The sequence below is a fragment of the Pteropus alecto genome, unplaced genomic scaffold, assembly GCF_000325575.1.
Source record: "Pteropus alecto unplaced genomic scaffold, ASM32557v1 scaffold134, whole genome shotgun sequence".
In the NCBI taxonomy this organism is placed as follows: Eukaryota; Metazoa; Chordata; class Mammalia; order Chiroptera; family Pteropodidae; genus Pteropus; species Pteropus alecto.
The window spans coordinates 822743-833980 of NW_006436283.1; the positions used below are offsets into that span (position 1 = coordinate 822743).

The following is an 11238-nucleotide window of genomic DNA, read 5'->3' on the forward strand; positions in this document are numbered from 1 at the left end:
GGGCGCGGGCTGGGGCAGGCCTCCTTTGTGGCCGCGCCAGTGGCCCTCGGGCCCACCTTCCCAGCCGGTGCGCGCGGGAAGGGACCAGGCCTGACGCCCTTACCCCGAAGAAGGCGCGCCCGTCTTCTGGACATCCCCGAGCTCCCCACCCCACTTAACCCCACCCCGCGCCTGGCCCAGATTGCGGGGCCCAGCGAAAGTACGGGCGGCGGCATCGCTCTCGGAGGATCCTGTCGCCTGCGGCCGCACTGGGTGGCGTTAGGGCGTGAGCCTTCTACAGGAATTCCAGAGGAAGCGGCTGGGAGGCCTGGAAGAGCCGGCGGCCCCACCCTGCCTGCGGCGGCCGGCCCGCTCTAGGTGCCCAGTGGCCCTTTGTGAGACCTGGTACTTGGGCACGTCCTGGCTGCCAGGCTGGATCCGGAGAAAAGGCGTTGTTTACCTTCCCGTGGCCACCTGAGTTCCGGGGTCAGCTGGGCCCCGACCCACCTTCCATAGGCGTGGGCGGACCCGAGCGGGCTTCATCGACCCCATCCGAGGTCCTGGGGCGTGTGATAGGGAACCATAGCCTCAGTCGTGCCGCTCCTGCTGGACAGCGCTGCTGCAGACTCTTCTGGACCAGGGTCCGGAAGGAGGGTCCTGAGAGCACCAAGAGGCTGCAGCAGGTCCTAGCTCTAGGTCACACACCGTCACAACAGGAAGGAACGTGGGCGGACAGGATTCCCGTGCCCTTGTGAGAAACCTGTGGGACTCAGGCTGGCCCCTTTATCTGAGTTCCAGGAGAGCCTCGCATTTGCACGGCGAGGCAGAACTGACTTGTGTCGTGCATGGAGGCCTTGCTTCCCCGCTGGATCGAGGTCCGAGGCGTCCACGGTTGGGGAGCAGCTCCCTGAGCCAGCAGCAGGGACCCCTGGGGCTGGGGACCTGGGTGACTCAGGACAAGCAGCAGAACTCGAGGCGACTCTGAGCTGGGGTTGCTGCGTCTCTCTGGGGGCAGGCTGCAGGTCCCATGGGTCCTCAGACTGTCTCAGCAGGTCCCCAGAGGTAGGCAGGGCAGAGGTCAGTGTGGCCCCGCTGGGCTTCAGGAGCCTGCATCCGGGCCCTTTACAGATGCCTGGCTGCAGCCGCCCACCTGCTCTGGAAGGCGCGTTCCCCCTCGGGTGCAGACGCGGGGCCTGACCACCTGCAGAGGCCTCGTGGGAAGGGGAGACACCGGCCCCCTCCAGGTCACCATAGTCTGTCCCACCCACAGGTGTGGCAGATCCAGCTAGAGGCAGCATGGCCGAGCAGGAGCCCACCGCCGAGCAGTTGGCGCAGATTGCGGCGGACAACGAGGAGGACGAGCACTCGGTGGGCTACCGGCCCCCGGCCCAGAAGAGCATCCAGGAGATCCAGGAGCTGGACAAGGACGACGAGAGTCTGCGCAAGTACAAAGAGGCCCTGCTGGGCCGTGTGGCTGTGGCCGCTGGTGAGTGGGTGGCCCAGAGCGGCGCCTGTTCCTCTTCTGGCTCCTCCTGCTGGCCCCAGGCTGTGTGCTTGAGGTGGGATGCTGAGGAGGTGGAGCTCTGACCTGCTGTCACTCCACAGACCCCAATGTCCCCAACGTTGTTGTGACCCGCCTGACCCTGGTGTGCAGCACAGCCCCGGGCCCCCTGGAGCTGGACCTGTCTGGTGAGTGGTACCTCAGAGGCTGCCCCTAAAAATAGTTCTCTGGAGAGCAGGCGCCCTCACGTGGGGAGCACAGGAAGTGCAGCCAAGTGGCCTTGGAAGGTTCTGGCTTGGGCTTTGGAGGGGACCCGCGCCTGGGTCGGGGTGCCAGGGGCCGTGTGGGCCAGGGTCTGGGGAGTGGAAGGGACAGTCACAGATGGGGGTGCTGAGGTGAGCAGCTTCCCGTGGCTGAGCCTCCTAGCGCAGTGTCCTCCCGAACCCAGGGGACCTGGAGAGCTTCAAGAAGCAGTCGTTTGTGCTGAAAGAGGGTGTGGAGTATCGGATAAAGATCTCTTTCCGGGTAAGGTGGAGGCCCAAGGATGCACCAGGTGGGGCCGGGGCAGGAGAGCCCGGCTGAGCCCTGCTGAGCCCTGCTGAGCCCGGCTGGCAGAGGAGCCGCAGGTGAACCGAGAGATCGTGTCCGGCATGAAGTACATCCAGCACACGTTCCGGAAAGGCGTCAGGAGTGAGTGATGGGGCGGGAGGGTGGCGGTGGGGTGCGCCCTCGGCCAGCTCTGCCCGCTGACCCCCGTCTCCCGCACTGCAGTCGACAAGACCGACTACATGGTGGGGAGCTACGGGCCGCGCGCCGAGGAGTACGAGTTCCTGACGCCCGTGGAGGAGGCGCCGAAGGGCATGCTGGCCCGCGGGAGCTACAACATCAAGTCCCGCTTCACAGACGACGACAAGACTGATCACCTGTCCTGGGAGTGGAATCTCACCATCAAGAAGGAGTGGAAGGACTGAGCGTAGGCCTGGAGGCAGGCAGGGTGATGGCGGGGCGCACCCCCCACCCCTCCCCCACCCCCATACCAAAGTGCTGACAGGGCGCCTGCCCACGCTGCGGTCTTTCCCCCTGGTCCGCCTCCCGGCCAGCCCGGCCCCCCTCGACCCTCCCCAGCCTGCAGCCCCCAGCCTCCTGGGTGGTCTCGTGTCACTGCTGCTTCATTCTGTGCTGTGAGGGGAGGACGGCCGTAGCCCAGGCCTCCCCCTCCCCCTCTGTGTCCCTCCACGTTCCCCCACCTGTCCTGACCCCGCCTGAGGCCCTGGCTTTTCCGAGGCAGTGGGGCATTGGATGGGGTCTCGTGGTTTCAGTTGCCCCAACTCCCATCGTCTCCCCCTGCGGGGTGGGGGTGGGGTGCATGATGCAGGGCCTTGTGGGGACCAGCCGTCCCCCAGCTGTCACTCTTCCCTGGTCAGCTTGCCCACCGTTGTCAGTAACCATCTAACCATGATGCCTTAACATGCAGAACGTGTGCGTGGGGCCGTCACTAATCTCTGACCCCTGTGTCTGCATGAGCATGTGGTCTCCCCCAGTCCCTTTCCCAGCTGCAGTCCCGGTCGCCCAGGGAGGTGTAGGATGTGCTGCTGCTGTTCCCCGGCCTGCCAGGGCCTGGCCAGCCCCCTCCCCGTGGCCCTCCCCTAGCCCGGGCTGTGGGGACAGTCCCAGGCGCTTAGGGAAAGCCAAATTGCCAAAACTCAAGTCGCCTCCAGTCTCATCGGGGAGGCTGGGTGTCCTCATGCCTCTGCCTTCTTTGTCCCAGTGGGCAGCACCCAGACCCAGACCCCACAGCCCCGACAGACAGCCCTCGGTGGACAAAGCCAGCAGCCGAGCCTTACTTGTCCCACCTGGGCCCACCGGCCTGGAGTGGCATGCCTGGCCTGTCAGTATTTATTGCCTCCATATGTGCCGTCCTCTGGGCCCGCTGGCCTGCCACCTCTGCCCCCAGGCTCGGTGCCACCATCCCTGGCAGGCCCTCCCCGGACCCAGCCAGGACACCCGTGGGACCAAGCATGCACAGTCGGAGCTGTCCCCTGTGCCACCCCTCCCCTCGCTGGTCAGGCCCGGGCTGGAACACAGGAACCCGTCCCTGCTTCTCCTTTTCAGACCAGGAAATAAACTCCCCCCCAGAGGAGCCAGTGTCTGCTGCTTGTGTCCCAGTGGAAGAGGGTGGGGCCGGCTCTGCTGCCCGCAGGGGCCTGGTGTGGTCCCCAGGGCCCTGGGCTGTTGACGGAGAGCGTTGGGAGGGAGCCCCGTCTGTGCAAGCATGACCCGCGGGCTGCCCTGTGCATGGTACAGGCCCCAGACCTGAATGGCCTTTGGGGCTCTGTGGGCGGGGTGCAGTCCCGTCTCCAGCTCTCTGGAGTGTGCCCCCTGGCGTTGCGCATTCCAGTCACCCGGGGCCTGGTCGCCACCCGGGTTGCGGAAACACCCCAACCCCAAAGAAGGGGAACCTCGCTGAAGCCTCCTGAGCTCCGCCATAGCACGCATGGGGACCAAAGGGATGACCGGGTCTGAGGGGTCCCAGGGACAGTGACCCCAAGCTGTGGGTCTGCAGGGTGTGTGGGCGAGCCCGTGGCTGGGCTGTGAGGATAGAGGGGAAGGAGGCCTCGGGCCGGGAAAGGCAGGCCAAACCCCAGCGCGGGCGAGGTCACACGGCGGGAGAGGCAGCATCCCTAGCTGTGTGGGGGCGCAAAAGGGGCCAGGAGCACCGGCTGGCCGGTCCCTCTGACCGGCAGGGTCTCTGCAGGACCTCAGGTTGGTGGGTACAGTGCTGCCTTCTCTCTGAGCATCACTCCTAAGGGTGCGCAGTACCTGACGCCCCCTCCCCAGCCACGGGATGGGAAAGAGCAGGTGGGTGATCAAGCGCCAAACAGATAAGTTCCAGAAATGCCCCTTCTTGACCCGTGCAGGTTTTGAAATCTGCCCTCTTTCTGTGGTCTGAGCCCGTTAAAAAAGCGGTTATGTGTCACTTAGTTATCTGGAGGACGTTGCTGTCCCAGAGCCCTGTCCTGACCATACCTTCTGGGCCTGCCACTTCCCATGCTTATCAGCACAGGGAGCCTTGCCACCTGGGGCAGACCCTCTTGCCCCCCACATGTGCCAGCACAGCTCCCTCAGGGCTGGTTGCCTCCTCAGCCCTCTTACCAGGACCCCTGTGGGATTCTGGAAGCTGGGTCCCGGGCTAAATGACAGGACAAAATGGCCCAGACAGATCCAAGAGCAGCCTAGGCCCCTGGCTCCCCATTTCACAGGGACAAAGACCCTACCCGGCCTCTCAGAACCGCTGCCCTCTGTCCAGGGGGCCAGGCTCGGGCAGGGGGAGGCAGCGAGACTGCACAGCATAAGGCTGCAGGGCCCCAGGCCTTTCCCACGAAACGTGCAGCCACCTCTGGCCTCCGTCCCTACTGCTGGAGAGGCCAGGCGCGGGCGCGGCACGTCTCAGCTGCTGAAGCAGCCACCTCGGCTTCCAGCTCATCCTAGAGGGTCCAGCGAGTGTGGCACTAGGGGCAGCCTGTGCTGTCAGCAGGTCAGTCCGTCGGACCAGGGCCTGCTGAAACTCTGTTGGGACAAAACACTTCCTGTTTTTCTCATATCTTCCCAGTTTTAGTTAAACGTGAACTCGGCCCCTGAGTGCCAAGTTGCACAGGCACACTGCCAACGGCCAGGACTTTGTTCTGGCTCCTCCCTGGGGAAGGGTGACATGAAGTGGCACCTGCAGGAACTGTGTGACGTGTCCCTCAGGTCCCAAGTCTAACCTGGTTCTCTAGTCCTGCCCTGAGCCCTCTGTACTGCCCGGTGTTTCTGGGCCTGGCCTCCCAGCCCCAGTGAGCCAGGGCCTGTGGTCCCTTCTGCTCTTCTCCCTCTCCCCATGACCCCCAGTCACCCCAGCTTCTGCCTCTTCACCCCCAGATGGGCCCTTTTTCCAGTAAGGGGTGCTAGCTGTTGCCAGGTCAGGGCCTTTGGTGTGACCGCCTAATCACCAGTTACTATGACTGACGAGACTCTCCCCAGGCCCGGCACTGTCCCACACTGCAGCCAGCGCCCGTGCCCGTCCACCAGGCCGTGCGTGCCACACGCCTCCCTCCTGGGTCCGCGCTCACCTGTGCCCGAGCTCGCCCACGTCGGGCTGCGTCACCAACGGCACAGCCCTCCGTCCTCCGCTGCTGCTTGGTAGTAGGGACCTGGCTATTTCATGGGGCTGTTTCATGGCCAGGGAGCACTGCCTGGTTGTCCATGAGCCTGCTGTTCACCCCTCCATACCTCCACCCCCATTGCAGGTGGGAAGGAAGCCGTTTTACTCTGAGGACTCTTGAGAGTAGTATTTATCAAAACATCTCGTCACTCAGTAATTCGACAGATTTTTAATGGGTACCTTCTCTGAGCATGCGAGACTCCTGGAGGACGTCCTACAATGGCTATCAGTCCAAAGAGATGCCACAGCCACAAGGGCAGGCTGCTCTGACCTCCCAGGGCAACTCCAACCCAGGGCCAGGGAACAAGAGTGAGCAGCAGCCCCCCCTACCCCCACCCTGGGGCTGAGGCCTGCAGAGGTATTCAGCAAAAGGGCCTGTGCTGTGGGGGGCTGGGTGTACCTCCACACCTCCCTCACCCAGCTACTGACCAACCCCGGATGGGAGCCCAAGCGAGCCCCAAACCAGGCCTCCCTCTAGCTTTGAGAACCCCATTTTCCAGCTCCCACTCCAGCCCTGGTTTTCCCAAAGCGACGACTTGGCTGTGGCCACCTGGCCCTGTCCATATCCGATATCCGCATGGTGTATTCCAATTGCCCTCAGCTTCCGCCATGGAGACCAACATCCAGAGGGAGGCTCGAGCACAGTCCGCAGCTTGGATCCTGGGCTGCGCTCCCCTCATCCCCAGTGTTCCCATCTTTGCAAATTCTCCACTGTGTGCTCTGGGACTACGCTGCCTCCAAACCACCGCAAAGTAATCGTCATGGTGTCGCAAATCCCTTCGCTCTGCCCCACCAGCCAAAAATGCTCGAGCCCCAATATCTGGGCATCTAAACTCTGACCTCATGAATGCTTCTGGTCTAGATACGGTACAAATGTCCCGTGTCTCAGGCCCCAAGTTGTGGTCTGTAAAATAGGGTCATGGCAATTATAAAAACCTTGGGGGTTAGGGCAGTGGACAAGAGGCAATCCACACCTGTCCCCAGGAGCAGAGGAGCTGTGCCTGCAATTACTAGTTATGAAGAGTGAGCACCCAAGGCCCCACTGAGCTGGGGTGGAGGGAACACCGCTGAGGCTCGTCTGTAGCCTTTCTACACAGGAAAGTCCAGCTCCTGTAAAGTCACCCCGGTGAAGCAGACAGGTATCCCAGCAGGTACAGCCACCTCTGACTGACCCGTGCTCTACTGGAAGTGCGGGAGGCACACAGAGAACTTGGTAGTGACCTTCACAAATTTGTGTTCTAGTTGGAGGAGTCCCACATAGAGAATATGCCTTCAAAAGCAACGTATTAACAAATGCAAACTCTCAAAAGTAAAAATGCAGTTTCACTATTTCTGAAATTAGGATATTAGTCAACCTGTACATCTAATATAGGAGTGTTTTTCTCTGCCAAATTATTAAATTGAAGTCTTAAAATCGGCGGTGGTGCGTTTCACAAACGAGGAAGTGACTATAAATGAAGAGGAAAGCTTCCTGGAGGAGGGTCGGAGGAATGGGGCGGGGGCCGCCGGTGGGAGGCCTTGAGCAGAGGGAGAGCGGATCCCTCTAGGCAGCACCTTCCGGCAGAAATAAAATGTGAGCAACGTGTATTCAATTTCCTAGAAACCACGTTAAAAACAAAAAACAAAAAACTTAAAGCATGTGAAATTGCTTATTTTTACTCTACCATATGTAATGAACCCGATTGATTTAATATCTGTATTTAGCACCAAATATTCCAACATGTCAAAATGTGTCATTAAGGGAATATCGTACATTCCCTGGCCGTACGCTTTGCCTTGAGCCCGGTGGATGTTACACTCTGGGCCCATCTCAGTCGGGCCAATGAAACCTCAAGCGCCCAGCAGCCTCGGTGGCAGCGAGCCACCACCGTGCACAGCGCGAGTCCGGAGGGAGCTGCGTGGGGCCGTGGGCGCCTTTTGCGGCAGCTGCCCACAGCGCCTGAGAAGCATCGCATGGCTTCGTAGGATGTGGCAACCAAGGGGAAGAAAGGGACGCGTCGGCCCTGAGGTCCTCCGTCCGGGGGGACTGGGGGCGCCGAGGGCTCCTCCCCGGCCGCCGCCGGCCCCAGCACTTGCGCAACTTCTGCGGGGCACCCTGGGTCGGTTTCTCGGTTTCTGGACCTTCAGGTTGGACCCGCCCAACCTCCCCTTCCTCCACCCCGCCCTGTGTAGGCGCTCGCGCTGGGGCCTAGGAATCTCAATTCCCGGGCCCAGCACCGGAGCCCCTCCCCGTGATCTTCCCAGGCGCCATCGTGTCCGGTTTCGGCCTTCCCCGCTCCACCAGCCGCTGGTACAGAACTGGCCGGCCAGTCACCGGCCGCGCCCGAGCCTAGATTCTCGGGCAGGAGCCACACGGACCTCACGCGCGCCGGAAGTTGCGTCAGCCCAGCTTCCGGCTCGCCGAGCCGGGGGCGGTGCCAGTTACGGAGACGCGGTCCAGTCAGAATGCAACACGAGGGGTTTCGGAGGCGCAGGCGCAGCCCCGCCCCTCGGCGGCGGACTCCGCCCCACTGCCACGTTCGACGAAGGATCGCGCGGGGTGCGCGCACCTCTTGGCCAATCGGGAGCCGCAGAGCCGCGGCCTCCGAAAGTGGCAGCCATTCCAGACCCGAGGAAAGTGTAGGAGAAAGCCGCCAGTCACAAGTCGAGGGAGAGAAAGTTCTGCGCTGAGAGCCAATGAGAGGCTGGGGAAGAGTGCGAGCGCGACCCTCTCGGCCAATCCCGGGCCAGGGCACAGGAGGCCTCCGTAGCTATCCCGAATTCAGGGCGGGGGCCGGCGTGGACATCCAATCAGAGCGCGGCGGAGGCGAGCCCCGGAGTGGCTGGCCAATCGGGCGCGGGCGCACGCGGGCGCGCGGGGGGCAGCCGGGTTTATAAGAGCGGGGCGGGCGGTGCGCGCTCTCGAGGCCTCGCTGTCCGGCGGCGCCAACTGAAGCGCCGCTCCCGCTGCCGACATGCTGCGCCGCGTTCTGCTCTGCCTGGCCCTGGCCGCGCTAGGTCGCGCGGGCGCCGACCCCGACGAGGAGGACCACGTCCTGGTGCTGCACAAGGGCAACTTCGAGGAGGCGCTGGCGGCCCACAAGTACCTGCTGGTGGAGTTCTGTGAGTGCCGTCCGGGCCTCGCCGCTGTCGCAGGGTGGTGACAGGGACCGGGACCGAGCGACGCAGGGGGCCGTGGAGGTCCAGGGGTGGAAGGCTGGGGACGCAGCGGGAAACGGGGCGGGGACAGCGGACGGAGGAGGCGCAGAGGGAACAGAGTGGGGACTGATCGGGCCGCGGGACAGAGGGCCGGGCTTCCTTCTCCACCCTCCCTCCTCCAACCTCACAGTGGGTTGGGGTCCTCAGGGCTGTCAACGCTCAGGCCAACCCTGGACAGGCTGGCTCCCAGCCCCTAGGCAGGCTCATCCTCCATTGAAACAGCCCACAGACCTGCTGTCACTGTCCCTGCACTGCCGGCGTTCTGGGGACAACAGCCGGACCCTAAGGGTGACAGAGCTGAGAGCCAGGACTCCATTGTGCCTGACAGCCACTTGGCAGGGTCCCTCCGTTAGCCTAGGGGAAACATGGTCGCCTGTGTGAGCTGCCACAAATACAAAGGAATAGGCCCGGGGCCAGACCCCTAACTGCTCCCTGAAGTGCCCCGCTCCTGCCCGCACCACCTCCAACCCAGGGCAGCGACGCTCCGTTGGATGGTACCGTATCTCCCGCCAGAACCCAGACCTCTGTGTTTCTGAGTGTTTGAGCCTTGACTGTCAGGGATGGAAGTCTTAGGCCCAGCACAGCTGCTAACCTGGGTTGGGAGGCGGTCTGGTCCCCAGTGTGCAGGGCCAGATCTAAGTACGAGTCTCTGGGCAGGTGTGCACAGATGTGTGTCACCTACTCAGGACTGGGCGTAACTCGGTGTGGCAGCGGCAGCCTCTGAACTTCTCAGCGCTCCTGAGGGAAACTCCAGGACGCGGGCTGCCCCAGTGGTCTGCGTGCAGGTGGTAGGGAGCTGCTAATCATTACAGCATTTGTCTTCCTGGGCTGAACAGTGACGAAGCAGAGGGGGGTGGTGCTGGTTTGTCAGGCACCGCCTCTGTCCCGATATTGCCCAAGAGCGCCGGGCTGTCAGCTCAGCCCTGTGCGTTCGGAGGGGTCATCTGGGCGAGGAGATCAGGTCTTCACGGAGCGAAGCACCGGGAGAAGGGGTGGGAGGCCAGGAGCTGGGGCTGGTGCTGCTCTCCAGCGTCTCGCTCTCCTTTTCAGATGCCCCTTGGTGCGGCCACTGCAAGGCCCTGGCCCCCGAGTATGCCAAAGCGGCTGGAAAACTGAAGGCGGAAGGTTCCGAGATCAGACTGGCCAAGGTAGACGCCACGGAGGAGTCTGACCTGGCCCAGCAGTATGGCGTCCGCGGCTACCCTACGATCAAGTTCTTCAAGAATGGAGACACGGCTTCCCCCAGGGAGTATACAGGTGTGACCGCGGCCCTGCAGTCTGGAGGACACCGCGGGTGGGGAGGCCCATTTGCGGAGACGTGGAGGGGAGCCTCCTCGGGCCGAGTTCTTGCTCTAGTTCGGTTCGGAGGATTCTGCGAGCTCATCCCGGAAGCACCTCTCGAGGGCAGAAGGGCACCCAGGGGTGCACAGCGGGCTGAGGCTTGTCCAAAGGCTGAGCAGCAGTGTGGCGGGTGCCGCCAGCTGTGCTGGCCACCACGCTGGCCGCTGAGAGCCGAGGCGTACAGCCGCCATGGCAGAGCCTGCATCGAAGCCCAGCTCCGCCAGCCACGCAGCCCTCTGCTGTGCGCTTGCTCTGAGGCTGCCGCACGGGGCTGGGCCCCTTCGCAGCCCCGGCAGCACCTGTGACAAAAGGAGAATCTTTTGTCTGTAAAACCGGTTCCGTGGCTCGTCCGTCAGAATTCTCTCAAGCAGCCGGTCTTGTCAGTTTTGCTGTCAGCAGCTCTGGTCCCCTCTCCGGGCTGCTGTTTTATCATCCGGGTATTGCCGTGTTGCTTTGGGAACAGGAAGTGCCCCGTCCAAAGCTCCGAGGGACCCGTCACGAAGCTGTAGGTTTTATAGATCAGATTCTCCCAGCCCCACCTGTGACTGATGACTCAGCTTTCTGCTGCCACTTGGCAGAACCCTTTACGTGAGGTTCGGCAGCCCTCACGCTGGGCCAGGTAGTCAAGCCCCGTGAGGGAGGGAAGAGCCGGCAGCCTCGGTGTCGGGAGGACTGTCACCTCTGCTTCCGGTGGTCCTGGGTCCAGGAGGTGTGAAGGGCAAGGGCAGCAGGCTGGGGCAACCCGCCCTCAAGGCAGCTGGCCTCGAGACTGGCGTAGCAACCAGCCTTTTTTCTTTTTTCCTTCCCCTTTTTCCTTCCTTTATTTTCACGTTATCTCCAGTTAAGACAAAGCCTGGTATGAGACCCCTGGGGTGGGGGGTGTGCGTGCGTGTAATAAATGCACAGGTCAAGGAAATTTTGTAAAATGCGGAGATCAGACAAGAAAAGTGGTTTGTAGTTCTGCCACCCAGAGGTACCCGCTGCCTTTGCCTCCTTTGAGGCGCGCGTCCCCCACACG

General features: G+C 62.7%; 2 protein-coding genes across 5 annotated transcripts in view; both read left to right on the top strand.

Annotated features, from left to right (window-relative positions):
* ARHGDIA (Rho GDP dissociation inhibitor alpha) overlaps positions 1–3620 on the top strand; it is a 4996-nt gene extending 1376 nt beyond the window's left edge. Inside the window, exons 2-7 of one of the 4 annotated variants that reach the window (XM_025047004.1) lie at positions 65–67; positions 1250–1465; positions 1585–1668; positions 1929–2005; positions 2107–2170; positions 2252–3620. In XM_025047004.1, the coding sequence (XP_024902772.1) occupies positions 1276–1465; positions 1585–1668; positions 1929–2005; positions 2107–2170; positions 2252–2451 (615 nt within the window). In that variant the 5' untranslated portion in view covers positions 65–67; positions 1250–1275 and the 3' untranslated portion in view covers positions 2452–3620. Of the gene's footprint in view, positions 1–64; positions 68–122; positions 466–705; positions 731–1249; positions 1466–1584; positions 1669–1928; positions 2006–2106; positions 2171–2251 lie in introns of those variants that run through there. The other 3 variants (XM_006912152.3, XM_015589801.2, XM_025047003.1) reach the window with 3 other exon arrangements.
* Positions 3621–8570: 4950 nt separating this feature from the next.
* Positions 8571–11238, top strand: part of P4HB (prolyl 4-hydroxylase subunit beta) — a 9691-nt gene continuing 7023 nt past the window's right edge. Inside the window, exons 1-2 of the mRNA XM_006912153.2 lie at positions 8571–8783; positions 9930–10136. Coding sequence (XP_006912215.1) covers positions 8636–8783; positions 9930–10136 — 355 coding nt within the window. The 5' untranslated portion in view covers positions 8571–8635. The remainder of the gene's footprint in view (positions 8784–9929; positions 10137–11238) is intronic.